A 22942-nucleotide genomic window follows, 5' to 3' on the forward strand; every position below is an offset into this window, starting at 1 on the left:
GCCAGTTGACGTGACGACGGGGTTGGAGGCCCCACAGCAGCAGCCGAGAGGAGACTGACAGCAGGTGCAGCGAGGCCACCAAGCAGCTGCCACCCTGCACGGCTGAGGGAACACACATGTGCAGCTGCTGTGGCACCTGTTCCACAGGGTCTGCCTCAGCAGCTCCACAGCTAAGTGTGTGTCACGGGGCTGAGACAACAGTATTTATGGTGGCGTCATGTGTCATAGTACAGACAGGAAACAGTTCAAGTGTCCATGGTGTATTCACATAAGGGAATATATTTATCAGCAATGAGAATGACAAAACTACAAGTATATGCAATAATATGATCTTTATAAACATGACATTAAGCAAAAGAAGTCAAGACCCAAGAGAATACATCTGTTTGCTTCCGTTTATAGGAAGCTCGAAAACAGGCAAAGAAAATCTCTGGGGTAGAAGTCAGGGAAGAGTTACCTTCGGGGAGAAGTAATGACTGCCGGGGAAAGTTGGGCGGTTCGGTCTGTGGAGGGCCTTCAGGTGCACTTGGGATGGGTGCACTTCTGTAGATGTGTATCACTAGACTTCATTGGCAAAGTAAACATGTAATGTAAGACCTCAGTTATGGATGGTGAGCTCTGCAGAAGGTTTCTGCAAGACCGTTTCTTGTACTTTAAGGAATGTTGTATCTGGAATTTCCCGCCCCATCAATAGGATAATTTATTAAAAAGCTGGACAAAATACTCATTATAGTGAAAAACTGAACACAGCCAAAATGTCCACCCACAAAGAGTGCTCAGGTGAACCAGGGTTCCTTCACATGACGCACAGTTATGCAGCATTAAAACGTGGTCACCCTGCGGAGCTCAAGGTGCAAACACTGAGTACAAGTAAGATGAAAATTGGCGGTGTGGTGTCTCAGCCATGACAAGATGTGCCAGATTGGACGCAAAGAAAGTAGTCATCATTTCTCCAAATACTATCTGTCGTTGGTGGTTCATTACTTATTTCTACTTTTTGCATTTTATATTTAAAAATGAACTTTAAAAAGAGATTTATTATTGTAACACTTCAAATTACTAACTATATGTGGAATTAGAGAATGTTTCATTTCTTGATTATAAACTACTCATTTAAATTAAAATTATTTTCCAAAGTAAATCTTTTCAGGAGTACTTTAGCTACTAGAGAATTAGAATTTATTATGTCTCAACTCATAGGATGAATGTCCACAAGACTACATATAGATTATTTAATAGTATTTGGTAACAAAAATGCAACGGGAAGCCGGAGAGGTCGGCCGACTTACAGCTTGTTGAGAGGCCAGGCTGGAACCTGAGACAGATCATTGGATGCTCGGGTCCCCACTGTGTGCACCGAGGTTCTCGCACAGATGACACCTGGGAAGGTTCCAGACTAAATTGATGCCTCACTGTCAGTGCAGTAGTGTTGAGTGTGTTTATGCCGATGGTGTAGCTTGTTTTTGTTTGTTGAGAGTGAGGACTCTGGAGGGTGGTGTGGCCCCGTGGTAATTGGGGAGGGAGCCCTTTCCCTCTGAGCCCTGTTCCCCACCTGTCTGGAAGACTCTGTCCAGAGCTCTTGCTTCCCTTTGTTTGGGGAAGCTGCACTTTTGGTGGCAAGGTTTCCTGCGATTACTGGGGTCCCTCCCCATCATTGGTATTGTTGAGGTACATGTTGACAAATATTGAGGTTGTCTCCAACGTGGTGGAGATGAAACTGTATCCTTCCAAAAAGGTTTTCTATCTAATAGCCAGTCTGTCCAGAAGACCCCAGGTTATCCTCAGCCTTTGAGCCTGAATCCTGTGGGTAACGGCTTTTTGTTCTGCTGCTAGAAATTAAAATGGGTCAGAATCTCAGAAGAGCATTTTGATGTAGATGGTTATTTGAGTGCATTCTAGTCAAAAGCAGGAATGATAGTTATTCATTAAAAAAAATACTATTTGTCTTTTTTATCAAATCTGCCTTTTATAAGTGAATAGGAATAGGAGCTTCCTATGTAAGTGGATTTTTATCCCTTATAATCATTTAAATAGATGTTACAACTTTGATCCCTCATGAGGCCTTCGATGCATGACTAATCAAGTCTTTCTAAGACTACGTTTTATGTGGTTTAGAAATCAGCTTTAGAGCATGAAACCGTCAGTTTTGCATTCGTATTTTAATATAATCATGGCCATCGACATGCTTGTTATTAATAGTGAGGCAAGCTTCGATACTTGGTCAATTTTTTTTCCTCCAAGTTATTGTCTTTGTGTGTGTTTGAAAGCCAGTCCATTCTCTGTATGTTGTAGATGTACCAGATGCAGTGAGTTTGTTGTTAAGTTTACTGTGATTTTTCCAGCAGAAAACCACAAAATCACGGTCTAAGTCTTGCAGTACTGATGGCGGGGAAGACGCGCAGCAGAATCCTGGCAAGGAGACCGGCCAGCTGTACAGGTAAGGAGGTGCCTCCATGTTGGGGCCCCTCTCCCGTCAGCTTGGCTGTCTGAGTCATACGTGTGCAGAGAATTGGATCACAGGTGAAGCGCTCAGTGCCTGGATGTGAGATGAGGATACCTGAGGGGACTGGTGCCTCGTGAGCTCTTAATACTCGCTGTGCTGACTGTGTCTGCAGAGACGAGAGCGGGGCTCTCACTGGGGCTAAAGGAGAAGAGAGAGGGTAAACACAGGTTAGGGGCCAGGCGTCTGAAATCAGCCAGATTCAGAATCTTCTTCCTCCCAGTGTGACACGGGCAAGCTAGGCTCCTCGTTTCTTTCTGTTTCTTAGAGTCATGGGAAGGATTTAAGGAATTAAACTGCTCAGCCTGATAAGCCCTGCCCCAATTAACTAAGCACTCAAAAGTATTAGCCGCTGTTTTCTTTATTATTGGCAGTAGAATTTGGGATGAGTAAAGTTACCATATTTTCAGAACCCAAACTGTGAATATGATCTGACGTGGGATTTTCTGGCAGTTTGTGTTATCCGTTAAGTCTCGCAGAGGGATGTAAATTATATCATAGAGAAATATGCAAACACAGACACGTGCGCACACACCCACACACACACCCCTGCACCTTTATTGAAAGACTGAAATTAAATGAAATTAGAAGCACAGAGGTCCTGTAGGAATGGATGACGTTTAGTGTCCAGTGGAGTTTTATGTGTGAGCTTTGCCCCAACAGAACATCTGTACATAAAACAGTAACAAACGAGTAAGCGCAGAGGGGATGTGTGTGGTCCCCCCTGGAGAAAATGCAAGTGTGGTTGCAGTAAAGGATTTAAGAGAAATAGGGTCACCTTCCAGGAGAACTCCGCCCTGAATGCTCTCAGATGTGAGTTTGAGAAAGGCCAGCTCCGAGTCGAGTGGCCAGGGAGGGGCAGCGTTTGAGGAGAACCATGACAGTCTCCACCGTGCCGAGGAGGCAGCAGTGCAGTGTCTAGTGAAATCACGTTTACACTGCTCTCAAGTCGGAGGTTTGTCCCTGCAGCTGTCAAGGCCTGAGCGTCTGTTATGCTGCCCCTCTGGGACTTGAGTGAATTGTTCTCCTCCCAGAATAAGGAGTTCTGCAGAATTTCTCTGTTTCCTGGAGTGTCTTGCAGTTTCACTTGTAATTTCTAGGCATGACCTCTCATTGATTTATAATCATTAGCCTTCATGAAACCAGATTTTCACCGATGGCTACAGAGTTTCCAGATTATGTGGTAAAGAGGAACACGCACTCTTTCCTCCATTGATTTTTATACCTGCATGTGTTCACGTCTCCTTTCTTGGTAAAATGAATTGTTGGTGCATTTTGACCTTAGTACTTTTATTGAATGTATATAAGTACCATTGGGGTAAGGGTTTTGCCTGATTTGTTCACTATTTTATCTCCAATAGGTGCTCAAAAGATATTCATTGAGTTAATAAATCCATATCATCACCATCTAACTCCAGAACATTTTCATCACACCAGAGAGAAACTCTGCCATTAGCAGCCACACCCTCCTCTCCCAGCTCAGTCTCTGGCACCAACTAATCTGCTTTCTGTCTTTATAGATTTGCCTTTTCTGAACATTACATATAAATGGAATCATACAATATTTGGCCTTTTGTGTCTGGCTTCTCTCACTTAATGTAATATTTTCAAGGTTTATCCATCTTGTGGCCTATGTCAGTGCTGCGTTCCTTTTCATTGTTGAATGATATTCCATTGTGTGGCATATTGCATTTTATTTATCCATTCATTTGTTGAAGGACATTTAAGTTATTTTCACTTTTTGCGTATTATGAATAATGCTGCTATGGAACATTCATTTATAAGTTTTTATGTGGACATATGTTTTTATTTTTCTCAGGTTCATACTTAGAAGTGGAATTGCTGGGTCATGTGGTAACTGTTTAACTTTTTGAGGAACTGCCAAACTATTTTGGCAAAGCAGTTGTACCGTTTTACATTCCCCAGCAGTGCATGAGGTCCCACTTTCTCCTCATCCTTGCCGACGTGTTATTGCCTGCCTTTTTGGTTACGGCCATTCTGGTGGGTATAAAGTGGTGTCTCATTGTGAACTGATCTGCATTTCCCTGACGACTGATGATGTTGAGCGTCTTTTCATGTGCTGATTGGCCAGTTGTGTGTCTCCTTTGGTGAGGACTAGAGTTTTTGATAGTTAGATGTCCCCTAGAGGAGAGAAGTCTATCTGTGAGGAGGAGGTGAGTCTGTGGTAGCGTCTGTCAAGTTGTAGAGGGGATCCTAGGAGTGGTTCCTAGGAGAGAGAACAAAGGAATGGATGTTTAAGAAAGTTGAAGAATATAGAAAGAGCATAAAGAAGAAAATAGAAATCACTTGTCATTGTCATCAGGGTGATCACTATGGAAAGTTGGTGCATTTCCCTGTAGGTGTAGAGCTCTCGTGATTCCTTTAGTCCAGGTTCCCCACCTGCCAGAGCGGACCTGGGCAGGTAGTGGGGGGAGGCAAGCCCTTCACGTTGGAACTCACAGCCCACAAACAGAAGAAACTGGGATTCCTGGTTGAGCAGTGAATAAAACCACGTGGGTGGGTGCTGTGGTGGAAAGAGTGCTGAGCTAAGACCACACTAGGTTCTGATCCTGGCTCCATCAGGACCCAGGGATTAGGAAAGGCAGCCCGAACCTCTTCCAGCTCTAAACGTCGTGGGTCCTGGGTGTGTCTTCACAGGTTGGGTCGCCGGAGGAAGACCATGAAGCTGTGCCGAGAGCTCTCTGATTTGGTTGTGTATACGAACTCTGTGGCAGCCCAGGACATTGTGGACGATGGTGAGGAGTCGTGTTTTTCTTCTGGATGAACATTCTTGACCTTTCTTTTGTCATCAGATGGTCAGCACCCATTTCTGGAACCGCGTGGAGTCCAGCTTGTGTGTCCGGAAACTGACGGCTGGTGTGGTGCTTAGCACAGGAGGGCCCTGTTGATTACTGGTTACTGTGGTCGCCTGACTGGCCCAGGGCAGGGGAGGCCTTTGTTACTGTACAAAGACTAGTGCAGCAGGCGAGGTCCCCACAGCTCACAGTTGGCCGTGCCAGTGTGAATGGCCGGGAGAGGGTAGAAGTTAGTTGGCTAAAATAGCACCTCAAAAAGCCCCATATTTTCTCATTGGAAACTTTGACTTTGATGAAAATGATTTAAGTCAGAGTTTTAACAAAAAGAGCAGAAATTTCAGAGGCGTGGCCTGTCTCCCTGTTTTTACCCGTCGTCGCCGGATCTTGAGAATCCTGCTCACGGCTGCTGTCGCCCTGGACTCCCGCTACCTGGTCCTTTCCCTCTATCCTCCTCCCTCCTCGTCCCAGTTCTGCTCAGTTGATGAGCGCTTACAGAATAAACCACGTCGTGTGTCTTCTCAGCCCACGTTAACTCCAGTGGTGGAGGCGTGGAGTCCGGGTCTCCCGTCTTCTCAGCCTGGTGGAGGGAAACGGTGTGTCTCATGTCCTCAGCAGCCTCCAGGATCCTGCCCGTGGGCCCCTTGTCCCCATTCCACAAGTGTGTGTTTTTCTATCTGCAGGTTTTCTTACCTTTGGTGTTGATTCCTTCTTCAAATGGTGACAGTTATAAAAATTTAAGTTATTGCTCGTGTGGGAACGTGAGACACTGTGGGACTCTCAGCGGGTGGACAGCAAGTCTTGTACTAACTGCCCACAGCGAGGAGGCGAGATGGTGGTTTAATGGAGCAAAAGGTGTTATTTGGTTTAGAGCAGTATAGTTTCTAATAAATGCCTTAGGAAACCATAATCCTATTAGCTTAATTAAAATAACATTTAGTGTTACTTAGCTGTTGAACTTTAGCTGTTTTTGTCTTTTGTGGTGAGGGTGTTTTAGCCACAAAGTGAGCAGTAGATAATGAACGCAGGGCTTATTCCAGTGCAAAGCCACTCAACTCTGTTGATAACTGATTGATATGTGCCTGGTTACAAGGTCACCCTGATGATAACGCAGTCTGTGTATTTATGCGGAGAGAGAGAAAACAGTGGTGCTGGTCACAGGGCTCTGCCATCTGGGTGTGGCTCGTCCAAAAGATTGATACTGTCTCCTATCACGCTCAAAGCATGCCTCACCAAAATCTGTAAAGATCCTTCTTAGCGTGCTTCAGATGTGCACGCCACGTCATGTCGATAAAATACGTATGATGAAGAGAGAGTCTACACGGGGGAATTCATCGGATTAGAAACTGGAATTTTCTGATCTCTTGCCTCCACTTGTGTTCATGACTCTTCCAAGTTCCTGCTCTGGAGTGTACCTGTCAGTCATCTGGCCGGCGTTAAAAATCTCAGGGTGCACAACCTAAGGACACCAGGGGCCCTGGGAGACTGTGTGCACTAGACGTGCACCATCTGCATACAGTTCAGGCCCATTTGGCCCAGCAAGAGGACAGTTCAGCCGTTAGTTTCATGGGCCATGTCCCTCGTGTGGGCCAGACACACTCAGCTCCTCGGGGTGCACACTGGAGTGAGACCAAGGCTCTGGGCAAGTCGGGGTCTCCTCCAGACTGGCCTCTTGCAGCAGGTCCAGAAGATGTGTGGGTGGTCGTTTTGGGGTGGGGTGTGGATGTTTGGTGAAGGGGTGGGAGGGCGGGGGCGTCGCAGACACGGTGCAGATGGGGGGATTGGGAGAAGGTGGGAGGTCAGCTGTTTGCAGGTTGACTCCATCGTGACCCCCACACTTGCAGCGTGCGTGGCCCTGGATTGACCCCCATGGAGGTCGAGCAGACACATTAATATAGGCTTCCTGGTCTTTCACCTCCTTTATTTTTCCATTGTTTATAAACCTGGTGAGGTGGATGATTGTGCCGAAGCTTTGTTTCTTTATAACGCTCTTCTCAAACTCTTTCTCCCTTGCTGTTTTCTTCTTCCAACAGTTTTTAACTGGTTCCATAATTCTTTTCAAACTAACTTTAAAACTCAATTTTTCTTTTTTGGAACTGGTCTTTTTCCTTTATTTTCTTGGACCTTGAGTGCTATCAGTTAATACGTGTTTCACATGTTACTTTTGAGATGAACGCCTTCAGCGCCTGTCTCCCTGTTGCAGGAATAGGTTACATAGTTACATTACACAGATTGTTATGTTTATCCGTGACTGTGGACATCTTTGGTCAAAGATATTCTGTCTGACTCATACACCTAGAAAATCGTTTTCCTGCCTGCCCTCTTGGTGCTAGCAAGATGGATGTGGATTAGTTGAGATGCTTGAATTCTTGGAGAATGTGGGACCCACAAATAGGTGGTTATCCTAGCAAGATGCACAGCTCTGATTTGGCTCCAAGTGACGAGAGTCCCAAGAATGGAATTTTCTGGGTCTTTCTTGGTCAGGAGCTGTGCCTCCTCTGCTCTGCCTTCCGCCCTGGATTGACTTCGTATAATCCGATATGTTATAAGGTCTGTGAGAGTGTGTTTTCTTTGCTGTAGTTCTCACGTTTCTTTTTTCTTTATTAAAAACTGCCAGGAACCACAGGAAATGTTTTATCATTCAGTGAAACAAGAGCACATCAGGTGGTCCAACAGAAAGCAGAGCAGTTCATGGTTTATAACCAAAAGCAGCTCACGAGGATTTACCCCTCTGCCTACCGCATCGATTCTAGTAACTTCAACCCTCTGCCCTACTGGAACGCGGGCTGCCAGCTAGGTACGTATGCCTCGCAAAGGAGTGTTCTCTGCGTGTCTTGACTCTGTGCTGCTGTCTTGCCTAACTCTCTCCAACTTTGAACTTGCACAGTGGCACTGAACTACCAGTCTGAAGGGCGAATGATGCAGTTAAATCGAGCCAAATTCAAGACCAATGGCAATTGTGGCTACGTCCTCAAACCCCAGCAGATGTGCAAAGGTGTGTGTTGATTTCATAGTCCTGTCTCTGAATGCAGGTGACCTCTATTGAAGGAGGTCTCTGGAAAATGTGGCACCCCAGGGTTTTGCAACATGATTTTTTTAAAAGACAGAGGTTGATGTGTTGGAATGTAAATTAGGACTCTTGTCACACTGTTGAGCATCCGGGTGTCAGGATGTTTGGAATGTCCTCTTCTGAGGTTGTGCCTGTAAAGAGAGGCATGGATAGCAGGAGACTCATCTGAATTGCAGCGCCCAGCGCCATATTCACTGGGCATTACTCATACCTGGACGGCCTCCCAAGGCCTGAGCCCTGTCTTCAGAAACCCCCTTAGGGAGTCTGAGTCTGAAACCGGCAGACTTAAAATTCCACCTGAAACAGTTTCATCAGCTGTTTTAGTTAGTGTAGTCCAATTACAAAACAGCTGACAAAAAAGAAAAGGTAATGTCGTGTCAAATCAAAAACAGTTTCTCTTTACAAGTATTTAAAATTTTCCTAATCAGATTTTAACAATTCTGGTGAAGAAGTGTTGACAGATATGTTCTTCAGGATTTCATGCTTTGCACATTTCCTTGCTCTGCTGTTGCTTACCTTCAGGTCTTCTTCCTGATTGCTGTGTCCACTCTCTACCCAGATGGTTTAGGTTGGAAAATTGTTTGAATCTGAATAACTCCGCTTCTCTATTCTCTTGGCATTCACATGACATGTCCTTGTCCCCCATGCCATGGTGTTAATTGTGTCACAGACACTCGCTTTAAATGGGCCCGTCCCTCCGGCCTCTGGGAGCTTGGATTCTAATAAAAACCAGTGTGGAAATGCCAGCGGCCGTTGTCCCCAGGCAGAAGCCACACTGATGGTGGGGTGACAGTGTCTTTGCTCCAAGAGACACTAGCAATTCAGCATTTGCTATTTCTTTGTTCTGCAGGCTTTCAGGGTGTGTGTTGTGTGTGTATTTTCTCATGCTGCCACCTGACCTCTGAACCTCTGCTTTACTTGGCTCAGGTACCTTCAACCCTTTCTCTGGTGATCCGCTCCCTGCCAGCCCCAAGAAGCAGCTCGTCCTGAAAGTGATCAGCGGGCAGCAGCTCCCCAAACCCCCGGACTCCGTGTTTGGAGACCGAGGCGAGGTAAGGTGGTGCCTTAGGTGATTATTTTACGGTTTACATTTCATCCGAAATATCTTCAGGGTTCTTCGTGTGTGTGTGTGTAGACGAGCACTGACCTCAGCTCACCAGATAGGACCTGACTGACTGGCGACGTGCACGGTTCCTCCTGGAGAGCATTGCGTCGACTATTTTGGAGGCACGAGTGCAGGCAGTTCTGTCACAATTCAAGGCTGACACTGGCAGTACTAAAACTGAGGTGCAGAGAATGGTGTTATTACCAGGAGCACTGCCTGAGAGAACGCCCTGACCTCCGTCTGCATGCCTCGCCCCCCGTGGCCCTCGCCCCTGCTGCACATGGGCTGCCTGCTTCCTGGCCACATCCTTGCTCAGCTCTGCAGCGTGACTTTAGAATGTCTCCCTCTGCAATCACAGCCGCCTCTCTTTCCAGAGCTTTCATCCCGTTATTCCCGTTACGTCTCCCCTTGGCCTTCTTGGCCTGTGTTTTCTCCCTGCCTGTCAGCCCCTCCCGTGCTCATGTCCCTCCTCTCAGGAGTGGTCCATTGCTTCAGGCTCTTTGCCACTCCCACCCGTTAACCATCACTTCTGGATCTTGACTGTTGATGGAAACCGTACGGCTCCGCCATTTGGTACCACCATAAACTCTGTCTTGGCTCCCCGCTGGCCCGTGGTGCTGCGCTGGCATCCCAGAGTCACTTCTCAGCCCTCTGTCGTGTTCTCTGTGGTGGCCCTGTCCAGTCTTCCCTCTCAGACATTTGTTCTCAGCTCTTCTCATTTTCAACAGATGGCACCATGTCCTACACCTCAGAAAGCAGGAGCTTCAGATGGACCATTTCTCCATCTCTGTTGCCTCCAGCCTCATCAAGCCGCGGTCACCTCTTGCCAGTTCCACTGCAGTGGCCCCCCGCTGCCTGGTCCCCCTGGGCCATTCGTTCTCCTCTCAGCAGCAAGAACAATTGACTTGGCAGTATCAGGAAGTTTAATCGTTTCTTCTTCTTTCCATCCTTTTTTAACTGAAGTATAATTGGCATACAATATTATATTAGTTTCAGGTGTACAACCTGGTGATCTGACGTTTTTATACGTGATGAAATTACTATGTTGTGCTCTAGTCAGAGGCTAATGGAAATAAGGGTATAGCTTTCCCCCGTCCGGCTCCCTGAGTGCTCAGCCCATGATCTCTCGTGTTGTTTATATCTCTGAGAATGAAGTAACAATTTTTCTTGCTCCCAATCAGAAAATTGATTGTCATCTTTAATTTTCACCTTTTCTTTGCTCTCCTGGGAATTCTTCCTTTCAAATCTCTCCCCGGTCTTGCTGCACTGTCCAGTCCCACCCTCCAGCATCTCGCCCAGGCGACAGTGTGATGGAGCAGACACTGTTGTCTCAGGTTTATCTATGAGGGGACTGAAGCACAGACGGCTGCACGACTCGCCGCAGCTCAGCTCAGGAGCCTCGTTTGAAACAGGAAGTTGCTCTTCAAGTCTGTGGTCATCTTGAATTCCTTCAGAACAGAAATCATATTCATTAGCTGCCCAAAAAATTCTGAGATCCCCAATGGTCCAGTTTTACCACAGGATTCTATTCAAAGGAAAAACTTCTAGCATAAAATAATTAATTGAGAACAAGTGAACTTTACCATGGTTAGTTATGTCTGTCCACCTAATTGTCTCAACGTGTTTTCCATCGTCCCTCCAGCTCTTATGCCCTGAAACTGCCCCCAGACTCTATATTCTCCTTACTCTCCACGCTCCTAAAAATGTGTGTTCTCAGACTTTGTAACTTTCTCTCCTTTAGACTTTTATTTTAGATCAGCTCTTTCTGGATTCTTTACGTTTTTAGTCCTAGTTGCTTATTATCCAGAACTTGCACAACAAACAAGAGTTTATGGATGACCAACAAGCAGGACCCTCCCCCAGAGGAGACGGGGGAGGTGGGGGGGGATAAACATTCATATTGTTTCTTTTGGTTCCTTTTTAATCTTTTCATTTTTTACTACTTTTAAAGTTACATTATAGTAATGATTGATTTCATACATTAAAGTGCACAAATCAAGTGTGGATTGCTTGATTAATTATTATGTGACCCAGATCAAGATAAAGCATATGCAGATCCCCCAGGAGACTTCATCCACCTTCCCAGTAAATGTCTACTCCCAACCCCCCAAGTCAGACACCAGCCTACACCAGAGTCGTTTTGTCTGTGCTCAAGCTTTGTGTAAGTGGACCCTGCAGCATATACTCTTTAATGTCTGGATTCCTCGACATTATGTCCTTTTTCATTGTTGTATAGTATTCATTAAACGAATATCCCACAGTTCATCCATCCTGCTCGTGGGAGACGTGGGGTGGTTCCAGTGTGGCAGTTATGAATATAGCTGCTCTGAGCATGGACAAAAGCTCTTATTTCTGTTGAGTATACACTTGAACTGGATGGTAGGCTCATTGGATAAAGTGTGTGTAGTATTAGTAAATATTGGCAAACAAAAATTTAATCTTTTCTTTTATTCCCGTCTGTATATCTGAGCCTGTTGCACCTCGTATAGTTTCTCCTTCTTGGTAAACATCTAATAGAATGGGTTGCTGTTGAAATGAGGACATTTTGGCCAATATTCTCAAATTAATTAACACACGTGTAGAAATGTATCTGTTGTACCAATACTCTTTCTTTATTTACATAGATCATTGATCCTTTTGTTGAAGTTGAAATTATTGGACTGCCAGTGGATTGTTGTAAAGATCAAACCCGTGTGGTGGATGACAACGGTAAGGCGGTGACCTGTGTGATTTGTGCTCAGGATGGTCTGGACACAGAGTGTGCACTGACAGAGAAATTGTCATGCAGAAGAGAGACAGCCCTAAAACCCATCACTGCTGTCGGAGTTGATGCCAGGGTCTTCCCACCACCTGAGACTGGGTGAGGTGGGTGAGGTGAGGCACGTTCTGACGGCTGTTGTCTTCTAGGCTCTCAAGACTCTTGCTTTTGAAGCAAAATTTTTTTCTATTGGAAACAATGAATGATATTTTAAAGTGCTGGGTTAAAACTTCCCTTAGGAAAATGCCTCCTTTGTATTTTTATATCGTGTTCTCATTTGTGGAGCCTACGTCTTGATGATTTCTCATTTTTTTTGGAGCACATAAAACTGTAAAGGCAAGTGCAGCTCTAGCAAGTTGACTTCTTGAATATGTATGTGTGGTAGACAGGCAGCGTTCTTATTGTGTTTTGGCCACAGTGTGAAAAATGCTTTTACCCAAGCCTCATGTCTTTTCTTGGTAGTCTTCTAAAATTGTGTTTGTTCATACATTCGATAAACCTGTTTGTCTCAATCTCTAGTCATCAGTACTCTACAATAAATCTAAACCACAATCCTCAAAACGTTTGAGAAGTTAGAGGTTCATAGACCTTAAGAGGAGTTTTTGTAAGTGCTTATTTAAGGAAAGAAATTTGGGGGTGCAAGGGTATAGTCCTGCACCGCATGACAACGTTTCAGTCAATGACGGACCAGATATACAACAGGGGTCCCCTAAGGTTAGTACCATGTAGCCTAGGTGTGCAGTAGGCTGTGCCATCTAGGTTTGTGTAAGTACTCTCTGTGGTGTTCACACAAGGACAAAAGCACCTAACGACACATTTCTCAGAATGTATCCGTCGTTAAGTGACGTGTGACTATAGTGCAGACCTATTACTTAGGAAATAACACGCTTGAAGAAAGCAAACTTCCTATACTGCGTTTTCCTACCACTGCTCAATACATCTATATTTTTTAGTCTCAGAAGTAATTGAGAGGTCATCACTAAGTCAATACAAGATAATCCTGTCTCTTGTTCAGGAGGGCGTCTCAGTGATTTCAGTCTGTAATTATTTCATTAGCTGAGGTGTTCAATAGGGTTGTGTGGCTGATGCCTCCTGAATGCATATGTTAGTAAAACTTATTTTCATTTTAGAAAAGAGAAACAAACTTATATAGAGTACTTGAATTTTTATCAGTTTATATAATTATTTTATCTGAACTTTGCCAAGAAATAGATTTTTGTCTTTTAGAATTTGAGTTGAATTATATACCTTTCTATTTATTTTCAGTAGCTATGAAAATATATCCTCTTTCATGTGTTAAGGTCTTGATTCCTGAGTAGCCGCTGGAAATCAGCAGTGCGCGGTCTGATTAGGTCTGTCGCCAACTGCGTGACCACGGGCACATTATTTTCTTTAAACATCAGTTTTCTCAACTATAAAATGAGTTACAAATACTTAAATTTCCTACTTTAAAAAAAGCATGTGTAACTTGTGTAATTTTAAAAAGTTGTATATTTTGGAAAGCCAGTAATATATATTTTTATTAATTGGAAAAACCAGAATCCCTGCACTGCCCCCGGGGATCGCTGTAAGAATGAAGCAGGAGGCTGTGTGCAGTGGCCCCCATGACGCTCGGCTGGGCCCCCTCCAGCGGTGGGATCTCGGGGGGTGAGGAGCATGGTTCTGTGAGGAGAAGCATTCCTTATTTCTGCTGAAACATTACTCTTACGTCATGACTGTAGATAACTGTTTATCTCCTTGAAGCGTTCTGATATCTGAATGTCTAAAGGAGCTTTCTCTACAATGCAATTTGGCCCTAAAGGTTACCAACATTGGTGTAATAATCGACAGGCAGTGTTCTTACCGGTGATTTTCCAGCAGTGGGGTGGGCCGAGGCTTTGCTTCAGCAGCGAGTCCTGGAGTGGCCGGTCGTCGTCACATGTCCATCACTGCTGCGAAGGTTCTCATGTCCGCTCCGCTGGTGTTGCTGCCAGTTTGTTTTCAGCCGAGCTGTTTGCTCTTCTGATTTTTCTTTTCCTATTTCTCTGAGGATTTAACCCCATGTGGGAAGAAACCCTGACGTTTACGGTCCACATGCCAGAAATAGCTTTGGTTCGGTTCCTCGTGTGGGATCACGATCCTATCGGACGAGACTTTGTTGGGCAAAGAACGGTGACCTTCAGCAGCTTGGTGCCTGGTGGGTACAGTTCTCTCCAGACTGGCCATCCCTTTTCCCTTGGAAGGGTTAACGTGTGACGTGCTACACTTGGTACATGGCGTGTCTGGCATGTGAGACGTGGGTCTGGCCATGCGAGTGTTAATGGGCCCTGTGAAATGTGAGAACGGCAGGAGGAGGGTACCTGGTCCTGCCCCCCGAGGGACAGCCAGACGGAGGGTCAGCTGAGAGGAAACTGCTCTCTGCTTTTCTCAGGCTACCGGCACGTCCACCTGGAAGGGCTGACAGAAGCGTCCATATTTGTCCACATCACAATCCACGACATCTACGGAAAGGTGAGAGAGGGTAGGGCTTAAAGCACGTGCAGCAACAGTATGGTCCTGAACCAAGCTATTTTTGACTAATTGCCTAAAAGGAATGTGCATCTGGACAAGCTGTTCTCCATCAGAAAACCCACCCTCAGGCCCCGCCCTGTGCTCCTCCCTCCGTCTGGGAGGTGTGTCCTCATTCCTGCCACCTGGGGCCTGCTCTGGGCTAAGGGAAATCAAGAAAACTAATATTCTCTCAGGCTATCATTTGTTTGGCTAAAACAGTGAAGCTATAGTTAAACTTTGAATTTCATTTCAATCCTTAAAAAGACCCAGTTAGCTGCGGTGGACGTGCAGCATCCCTGATGTCTTGCACTAACCGAGCTGTGACCCCAGCCCGTGGCAGGCAGCAGTCTTTCATCTGGTGCCGTTGCGTTTCACTGACAACCTAGAAATCATGAATGAGTTTAGAGCTGCACACAGGACTTGAAAACAGACACCAGAGAGGTGTCTTCAGTTCCCCGTGCTGTGGCTCCTTCACTGCAGAGCTCAGCTGAGTTTGCACATCGATAGGCTGTCCCCTGGTTGTGCCAAGTAATCAGGCTGCCAGGATGAGTATGCAGGGCCAGATGTGGTGTGGAGGGACGGAGAGCGTTGACCAGGGCCCGGAAGGTCCAGGCCTCTTTCTCAGGAAGTGCGTGGAGCCCGCACTCCTCCTTCAGAGGAGTCACTCTCTCTGGCTCGGCTTCCTCAGCTGGATGCGGGGTAGAAGTGCCCCTCATGGGTAGTGCCGGTCATCCTCAGATGGCTGCCTGGCACAGGCACAGTGAGCGCTCAGAAGTGCTGGCTGCTGTCACTGTGACCACAGTCACCTGCTAGGGAGCGTCCACCAGCCTGGACCGGGACGTGTCTGTCCTCCCATCAGTCTGGGTGGCACCGGGGGCCGAATCTCCCCGAGCGTGAGGTTTAACTCCACGCCTGCTGCCTTCGTTGTGCTGCTTGTTGGGGTCTCCCTCTGGCCTAAACACATGCAAATGTGAATGATCGAAAGTGATTCCTGGATTTCTAGGGTTCCCAGGTTAACGAAGGAGGTTCTGCAGCATTTATCATGCTTGAGGGAAACAGTAAAATGCAGATTTGTTTAGAACTTGAAAGTGTCCCGTGTTCTCCCTCCTACATAAATGTCCACGTATGAGTCCTGTTGTTTATTCTCTCACGGCTGTTTGGGTCGAGGATGTGTGAACCACAGTGTGAAATGAGCGAACCTGTGACTAAAAATCCCCCAAGTGGAGCGAGGGGCTGAGGGGAGCAAATGCATTTTTCTTTTGTTTTTCTCGCGCCCCTTCTGGAAGGAGCCCAAGCCGTGCTTTGTCTTTCCTTGCAGTGGAGCCCTTTAATACTCAACCCCAGTTACACGATATTGCACTTTCTAGGAGCCACCAAGGTAGTGTCGGCATGCTGCTCGGGTCTTGCCGGCGTGTTCCGTTCTGAACGTGTGGCAGCATGCTCTCGCTCATCCGTTTCCTGCTCACCTCTCAGAAACACCATCCGTGGCTTTCAGGCGGCTGAGGTTCATCACAGTCTGTTCCTATCACTTGTCACCCTTGGGCAGGAAACTTGGGGAGAGCTTGGTTGTGAGGGTGGAAGGCTGCCTTCCTCACAGAGCGAGGTGACGAGGTGTGCATGAGGTTGTGTGAATGTGCTGTGAGCTGCTGCTTTATTGGTGTGAATAGACTCAGTGGCTGGAAAGTTCTGTCCTGTATCCATTTTTCATGGAGCCATCATGTAGAAGGCGGGTTGTTAACACCATGGCGCTGCTTGACTTGTGGTTGGTCCTTTGTGTCTTCAGAGCAGACAGCTCCAGGGTCTGAAGGGACTGTTCCATAAGAACCCCCGGCCCAGCTCTTCAGAGAACAGTTCCCATCACACTCGGAGGCGATCGCTGGGAGACAGGATTCTGCGACGCACAGCCAGTGCGCCAGCCAAAGGCAGAAAAAGGAGCAAAATGGGCTTCCAGGAAATGGTAGAGATAAAGGATTCTCTCTCTGAGGCTGCCAGAGATTCAGATGGTGTCCTGAGGAGGACCACGCGGAGTCTGCAAGCGCGCCCCGTCTCCATGCCCGTTGACAGAAGTCTGCTAGGGGCCCTGTCGCTGCCTCTGCCTGAAAGAGTGAAAGACACTGAAGGAAAAGAGAACTCTCTGGGTGAGATGCTTTCAGTTTCTCTAAGAGTGAACCCTTCTAAGCCGCATTTTGGTCCCTAATGACTGTTATGACATGGTTGACATTTTGTAGTCAAAGTAAAATATAATGGAAAGTTAGTAATTTTTAATGTTTTCTTTTAGACTAGATTTTAGGCTTTTTGGGGAGAGGGTAGTAGAAGAGCTATTTCATAGTCACCTAAAGCCATAAAATAACCTTGGCATCTGAACTTGACAGAGAGGGATGAGGAGAGCCATCAAGTGTGTCGGCCTGGACCTGTTGTCTGTGAGGTGTGACCTGTAGGGTAGGACAGAGGTCTTGGTTGTGCACCTGGGTGCTGTACATGCTGAGTGTTCTGAGGTTGAATAGGATTATCTTGACCTTTCTGAGGTTGAGTACGGTTGTATTTCTTTCCCCACCATATGACACATTTCCACGATTGGAAGTGTTTGTGGAGAAGGAGGAAAATCCAGATGTGAGGAGCAAGCCAGCTGTCACTTGAGAAGTCTCTGCTTCCTCCAGAGGCAGCTCAGGCGATGTTTCCTGTGGCTCGTTTCCCTGTCTCTGGGATGTCGGCAGGGAAGGAGCGGGTCTGTGCGCCTGTCGAGATGTGGGCTCCTCAAGTTTAGGGGCCAGGCATTTCCCCTCTTCTCCCTTGATTTGAGCATAAGGTTGCACTCACATTGAGCTCAATAGAGAGCTGTGCCTGCCTCAAGATGCACTGCAGAGCTCCTGACTTGTGCAGTAGCTCCTCCCCACCCTGTTCAGGTGATTTAAGCACCAAAAGTGTCCATTTGATGTCTCTCCAACAAGCATGTCTTAATTAGATCAGAATCGTCTCAGACAAGTAGAATGTGATATAGTCATGCGCCACATGACGACGTTTCCGTCGATGACGGACCACACGTGCGACGGTGCTCCCGTAACATTAGCACCGTGTGGCCCAGCTGTGCAGTCGGCTGCACTGTCTAGGTGTAAGTCACCCTGTGATGTTTGCGTAGCGACAAAATCACCTAACAACGTGCTTCTCAGAATGTGGCCCATCGTTAGGTGATGTGTGACTGTGCTTGTTTCTTTTAGCAAAATTCTCTTTTTATCGTATGACCTAATTTCAGTGATCTGCTTTCTCAGAAACAGCATTTGCTTGTATTGATTTTTATTGTAAGTTATCCTAGGGAGACAGACCAATTTTTGAATAGTTTATTTGAAGGAGAAAAAGGGAGTTGAAAAGTTTCAGATTTTGCTAAGAGCAGTATCAGAGAAGAGATGAAATGTGTGTTTAAAGTTTATTTCAAAACTCCATTTTGGTGGAAGATAAAGCTATATTCAGTAGACATTGGTAATAATTAATCCTGTTAATGCCACAGTTAAGATGTTAATATCATTGATGTGAGTTAGTAATATGGAGGTGATATTTCTTTCTTTCCATTAAAAAATAGTTATATGTAGTCATTCATATATATTCATAAAACTTGTGATACCTATGGAACGTTACATAGCTGTGTAATGATTCAAGTTATAATGTAGAAAAGATATTAAGTGGAGAAAATGCAGAATGCAAAATTCTATACATAATTCTGTCCCTCTACAAAGCTTACAGTGGCTGTCTCTGAGTGGTAACATCATAGGATATTTAATTTTTTTCCTTGTAATTTTGGGGTGTATCAAATTTTTATGATTTTTTTTAGTTAAGAAAATATTTAATAAGTTAAACATTCTTCTTTCTTGTATATCATGACTGAAAGCATTAAAAAACTATTAAAATAATCTGATCACGAACACTTGATTGAACACCTAACGTTGTCTTAACACTAAACTAAGCATGATGGGTACCCCAGATTACTGTGAATTGTGTGTTTTTATAGTTTTCCTTACTGTGCCTGATATCTTACCACCTCTTTTAGGGGAGAATGCAATATGAAATTTGTGTATTAAAAATAAAAATATGGTTAATACAAAATTAGATATTAGCAGTGGCATAGAATTGGTGACCAATCCTTTACTTTTACATTTTAAAGTCAACGGATACTGAAATTTTAATGCTTTTATTACACCTTCCAATTTGTTTTAGAAATTAGTTGGTTAAATTAGGTCCTTTGCCAAAATGTTTTTTAAAATGATATGATTGGTGGTGTTTTTACTAATACTTGTATAACTTTGAAAGTTTACAGTATCTTGCCTACAGGTACCACAGTCCTTTGTTTAACAGAGCTGTCTCGTTCTGTTTTTATTGCCATGCTTCTGTGTAGTACAATTCTGAATAGGAAACAACTGAAGGTAATCCTCACTGTAAAAGTATGGTAACTCATTGACATTTTTTTGACAAGAATTATTACATCCTTAGCTGATGTAATAGATATTCAAAGGGAAGCTTCAGTGAAATTCCTATAAATATATTTACCATTTTTTCATCACACAGACACTTTGTTGCAAATCTACACAATCCATGATTCTATCCTGTCACGATGTAGCAGATTTACATTCTCATTTGTCTGTCTGAAGGCAAACGTGAGTGTGTGCAGGTCCTACGTACAGGGACGCACGTCCCCTAACCTGTTGTTTGTTTCCTCCAGCAGAAGGTGAGGACGGCAGAAGAAACGGGGCGGCAGGTATGAAGGACCCACAGCTTCCACATTTCAGCAGAAAGTTCTCCTCCTCCAGCGCTCTCCTCAGGGACATCAGCCCAGGGGATTCCACTGCCAGCCTGCCCATCACAGCAGGGCAGCCGGCAGTGCCGGGCCCCCCGGGTGGGAGCACCAGATCCCGGGTGGCAGGTGACTGCCAGGAACACCAGTGCCCCCGCGAGTCCCTCTCCCCGAGGCAGCGCTGGGCTCTGGACCCTGCAGGTGACCTGGCGCAAGACCTGCGTGCTGTGAAAACCAAGGAGAATTGGCGTGTGGGGGTCCCTGTGGGAGGGATAGGCATCCTTTCCCGAAGCAGTCTGGAGATCAAGACCCTGGACGGCCACTGGGGCCAGGGCAGAGCTGCCACGTCCTCGTCTCTGTCGGACGTGTCTGCGCTCTGCTCCGCAGCACCTGACGCGCAGTCCACCGCAGTTCTGCAGGAGAGTGCCATTTCCTGCCTCATTGACGATGTCACCTCGACGAACGGGAGCGAGCTGGGCGGTGCCGTCTCTGAGCTCATTGGCCAGTTGGATGAGACCAGTGACCACGCCGGCCCCACTGTCGTTGCTCATCTTCATGGCCCCAGGGTGAGGTCAGGCCGTCCTCCCCTGCCCACAGCGGACCTAGAGATGCCCTTGGAGTGTGGCTTTTCCCAGGGAAAACCCGCGTCACCCTTCCTGAGCTCGTCTCCTGAGCTGAGTGCGTTCTCAAGCCCCGAGACCTCTGCTCGCTTGGCGCATGAGGCTGTTTGTGAAGCTGCCTGCACTCTCGTCTCGAAAACCAAGCCAGGGGACCCTCTTCCTGGTCAGGCCAAGACGGGGGCCGTGGAAGGCACCCTGCCTTGGTCCTCGGGCCCTTCTCACTGCTGGGCACCAAGTCCCCCCAGTGGAGAGGACTGGGAAATGGCGCAGAACCACAGTCCTGCCGCGTCCACGGATGTGCCGCTGGAGGCTCTACTAGCCGATCCCACCCTCTGTTTAAATTCTGGAGAGAGCAGCCTCGTGGAAGTGGATGGAGACTCGGAAAATCTGTCTGTAACAACCTGTGAGTACAGGAGAGAGGGCGCAAGTCACCTTGCTTCTCCTTTAAAACTGAAGTACAGCCAGGATGTGGTGGGGCATTTTCAAAGAGGCTTGAGAAATGGCTACTGTAGAGGGACTCTCCCCTGTTCTCTCTCTGAAATAGTCAACAATATTCAAGATGTCAAAAATCAAAGCATTTCTAGTCTAGCCTATCAGGGTGCCGGTTTTGTGCATAACCATTTCTCAAATTCAGAAGCAAAAATGAACCAGACGTGTGTGCCCCTGTCTGGTGCTCAGGACGTGCATGCGCCTGCACCCACGTGGTCCAGACGGCCTCCTCTGCCAGCTCTGAAGCTGCCCAGTCCTTGCAAATCCAAAAGTCTGGGCGATCTAACATCGGAGGACATTGCTTGCAGTTTTGAGAGCACGTATCAGTGCATCAGTAAGAGCTTTGTTACGACTGGCGTCAGAGACGGGAAGGGCGTGCCTGTGCAGGCAGAGTCTTTAGAGCCCGTGGATGCCCTGACCCAGCAGCTGCGAGAGCTCGTGTCCTTGGACCAAGACGACGGCTGCCCGGGGCTGTGTTCGCAGCAGGACGCCGGCCCTCTCCCCAGGTCGCTGGTCAGAAAGCTGTCATCCAGAAGCCAGAGCAGAGTGCGCAACATTGCCAGTCGGGCCAAGGAGAGGCAGGAGGCCAGCAAGCAAAGAGGGGTGACCCCCGGCGACGCGGGTGGCGTGGTTCTCCGCAGCAAGCGCTCGGGACCTGCGCCCGCGGGGAACCGGCACTCCACGGGCTCCTACTTGGCCCACCTGCACCTGCGCGGCGTCCACCTGCCGGGCGCCCCGGGCCGTGAGGACGGCCGAGGACCCCCCGAGGGCGCGTGCGCCTGCACAGCCTTGCGCTCCCGCTGGACCCACCAGTTCGGTTCTGATGATTCTGTTGTGCAGACCGAGCCAAGCAGTGATGCTAAACCAGAAATTTATTTTCTTTTGAGACTGTGAATTATATAAAGCTGCATTTTCATTGTTTACAAGGTATTCTGTAGAACTGTCAGCGTTTTCAGTAACTGTGGTCCTTGCCTTGAAATGATTTTAAGCTTGATTTTGGTCTCCCTCTGACTCCTTTTGTTGTTCCTGCTCCTGCGTTTGTGCAGTTTCCAGTGACATTTCCGAGTACTAGGATCTCGCTCCCCTGGTGTCAACGTGTGCAGGCCTAGACTGACTCTTCTCAGCAGATCGTGATGCAGTGTCACCAAGATGCCCTTTGCTCCGTGCCCTCAGGTCACAGTCACAGTGTGGTCCTTTCGACTCTCTGCTGAGTTAAGAGACTCTGCAAAGGACAAAGGGATGAATTCTTTATTTTAAAGCCATTGTCATCTTTCCTAGTTTTCCCTTTGTTGAGAAGCCCAGATGCAGTTTTATAACTCAGTTAAAAGAATGAAGGCGTGACCCTACCTTTTAAGATTTCTCTACGCCCCCTCCCATGAGAGATTGGTAGCTGCCCCCCCAGACTCCCTCATTTTAGAGTAGGCTGTGAGGGTTTAAGGATGAAGGCAAACTTTGTATATAAGGGTAAAATTGTTTGTTTTCCATAAATTTGTTACGTATTTTTGCTAATGGCTTTGTATGTAACAAGAACACAGTTGCCAAGCTATTTGTTGTACTTTTGAATTTCCTGATTAAATTACAGACTTCAAACAATGGCTTTCAGAGTGAGGGACTTCCATCACAAGCTAACAATGATAGTAGCACAAATTGAAAACTTTCCCAAAGCTTTCAAGAAAAAAAATATTTTCTCATAATAAAATCCAAGTGAATAGACAACTAGAAGAAACCTTTTCCTTCAGGGAGCCAAGTACCTGTATTTTATATCAACATACGTGATTTTCACTGTGAATCCATTTTTTATTGCATGTTCAAATGTTCCTCTTTGCTTTTTTGTAACAATAGCTGCAATGATGTTCTTGGAATTTATGGAAATGTAATTAAAGCAGATTTTTAAACACTTGGTGAATTTTTTTTTCAGTTGAAGCTCATCTGATGACTGTTGAGTAAGAGACCTGGAGCTCTCAGAAATATTTTCCTTTTTTTAATTTATGTCTCTGAGTGTTTTCATTATGCATTAAAGGCTGTATTTGTAAGGTGATTTGAAAAGGAATCAAAAGTAGTGAGTTTCTTTGCCTTTGGTGTTGATACAGTAGTTTAAGTAATAATCCTCCCCAGATCCTGCCCTGGGTAGGGGGCGCCGTGGGGAAGGCAGGGAGGTGCTGCTTGTCAGGTGGCCCTGCCTGAGGCTTCCTTGTGTGGGGAGGGTGGGAGGGAAGCGACCAGACCCTGGCTGCCCTCAGTCCCCCCTATTCCTAATTTACTGAGAATTTTTATCAAG

General features: G+C 46.4%; 1 protein-coding gene across 8 annotated transcripts in view; it reads left to right on the forward strand.

Annotated features, from left to right (window-relative positions):
* The window catches only part of PLCH1 (phospholipase C eta 1), a 221633-nt gene extending 199258 nt beyond the window's left edge, over positions 1-22375 (forward strand). For 2 of the 8 annotated variants that reach the window (XM_058550512.1, XM_058550522.1), the window contains exons 14-24: positions 2343-2437; positions 5159-5256; positions 7931-8110; positions 8201-8308; positions 9311-9435; positions 12113-12197; positions 14276-14422; positions 14657-14736; positions 16094-16153; positions 16559-16913; positions 19484-22375. In XM_058550512.1, the coding sequence (XP_058406495.1) occupies positions 2343-2437; positions 5159-5256; positions 7931-8110; positions 8201-8308; positions 9311-9435; positions 12113-12197; positions 14276-14422; positions 14657-14736; positions 16094-16153; positions 16559-16913; positions 19484-21558 (3408 nt within the window). In that variant the 3' untranslated portion in view covers positions 21559-22375. The remainder of the gene's footprint in view (positions 1-2342; positions 2438-5158; positions 5257-7930; positions 8111-8200; positions 8309-9310; positions 9436-12112; positions 12198-14275; positions 14423-14656; positions 14737-16093; positions 16154-16558; positions 16914-19483) is intronic. The other 6 variants (XM_058550540.1, XM_058550531.1, XM_058550549.1 and 3 more) reach the window with 6 other exon arrangements.
* Positions 22376-22942: the final 567 nt, after the last annotated feature.

Source organism: Diceros bicornis, chromosome 2 (genome assembly GCF_020826845.1).
Source record: "Diceros bicornis minor isolate mBicDic1 chromosome 2, mDicBic1.mat.cur, whole genome shotgun sequence".
In the NCBI taxonomy this organism is placed as follows: Eukaryota; Metazoa; Chordata; class Mammalia; order Perissodactyla; family Rhinocerotidae; genus Diceros; species Diceros bicornis.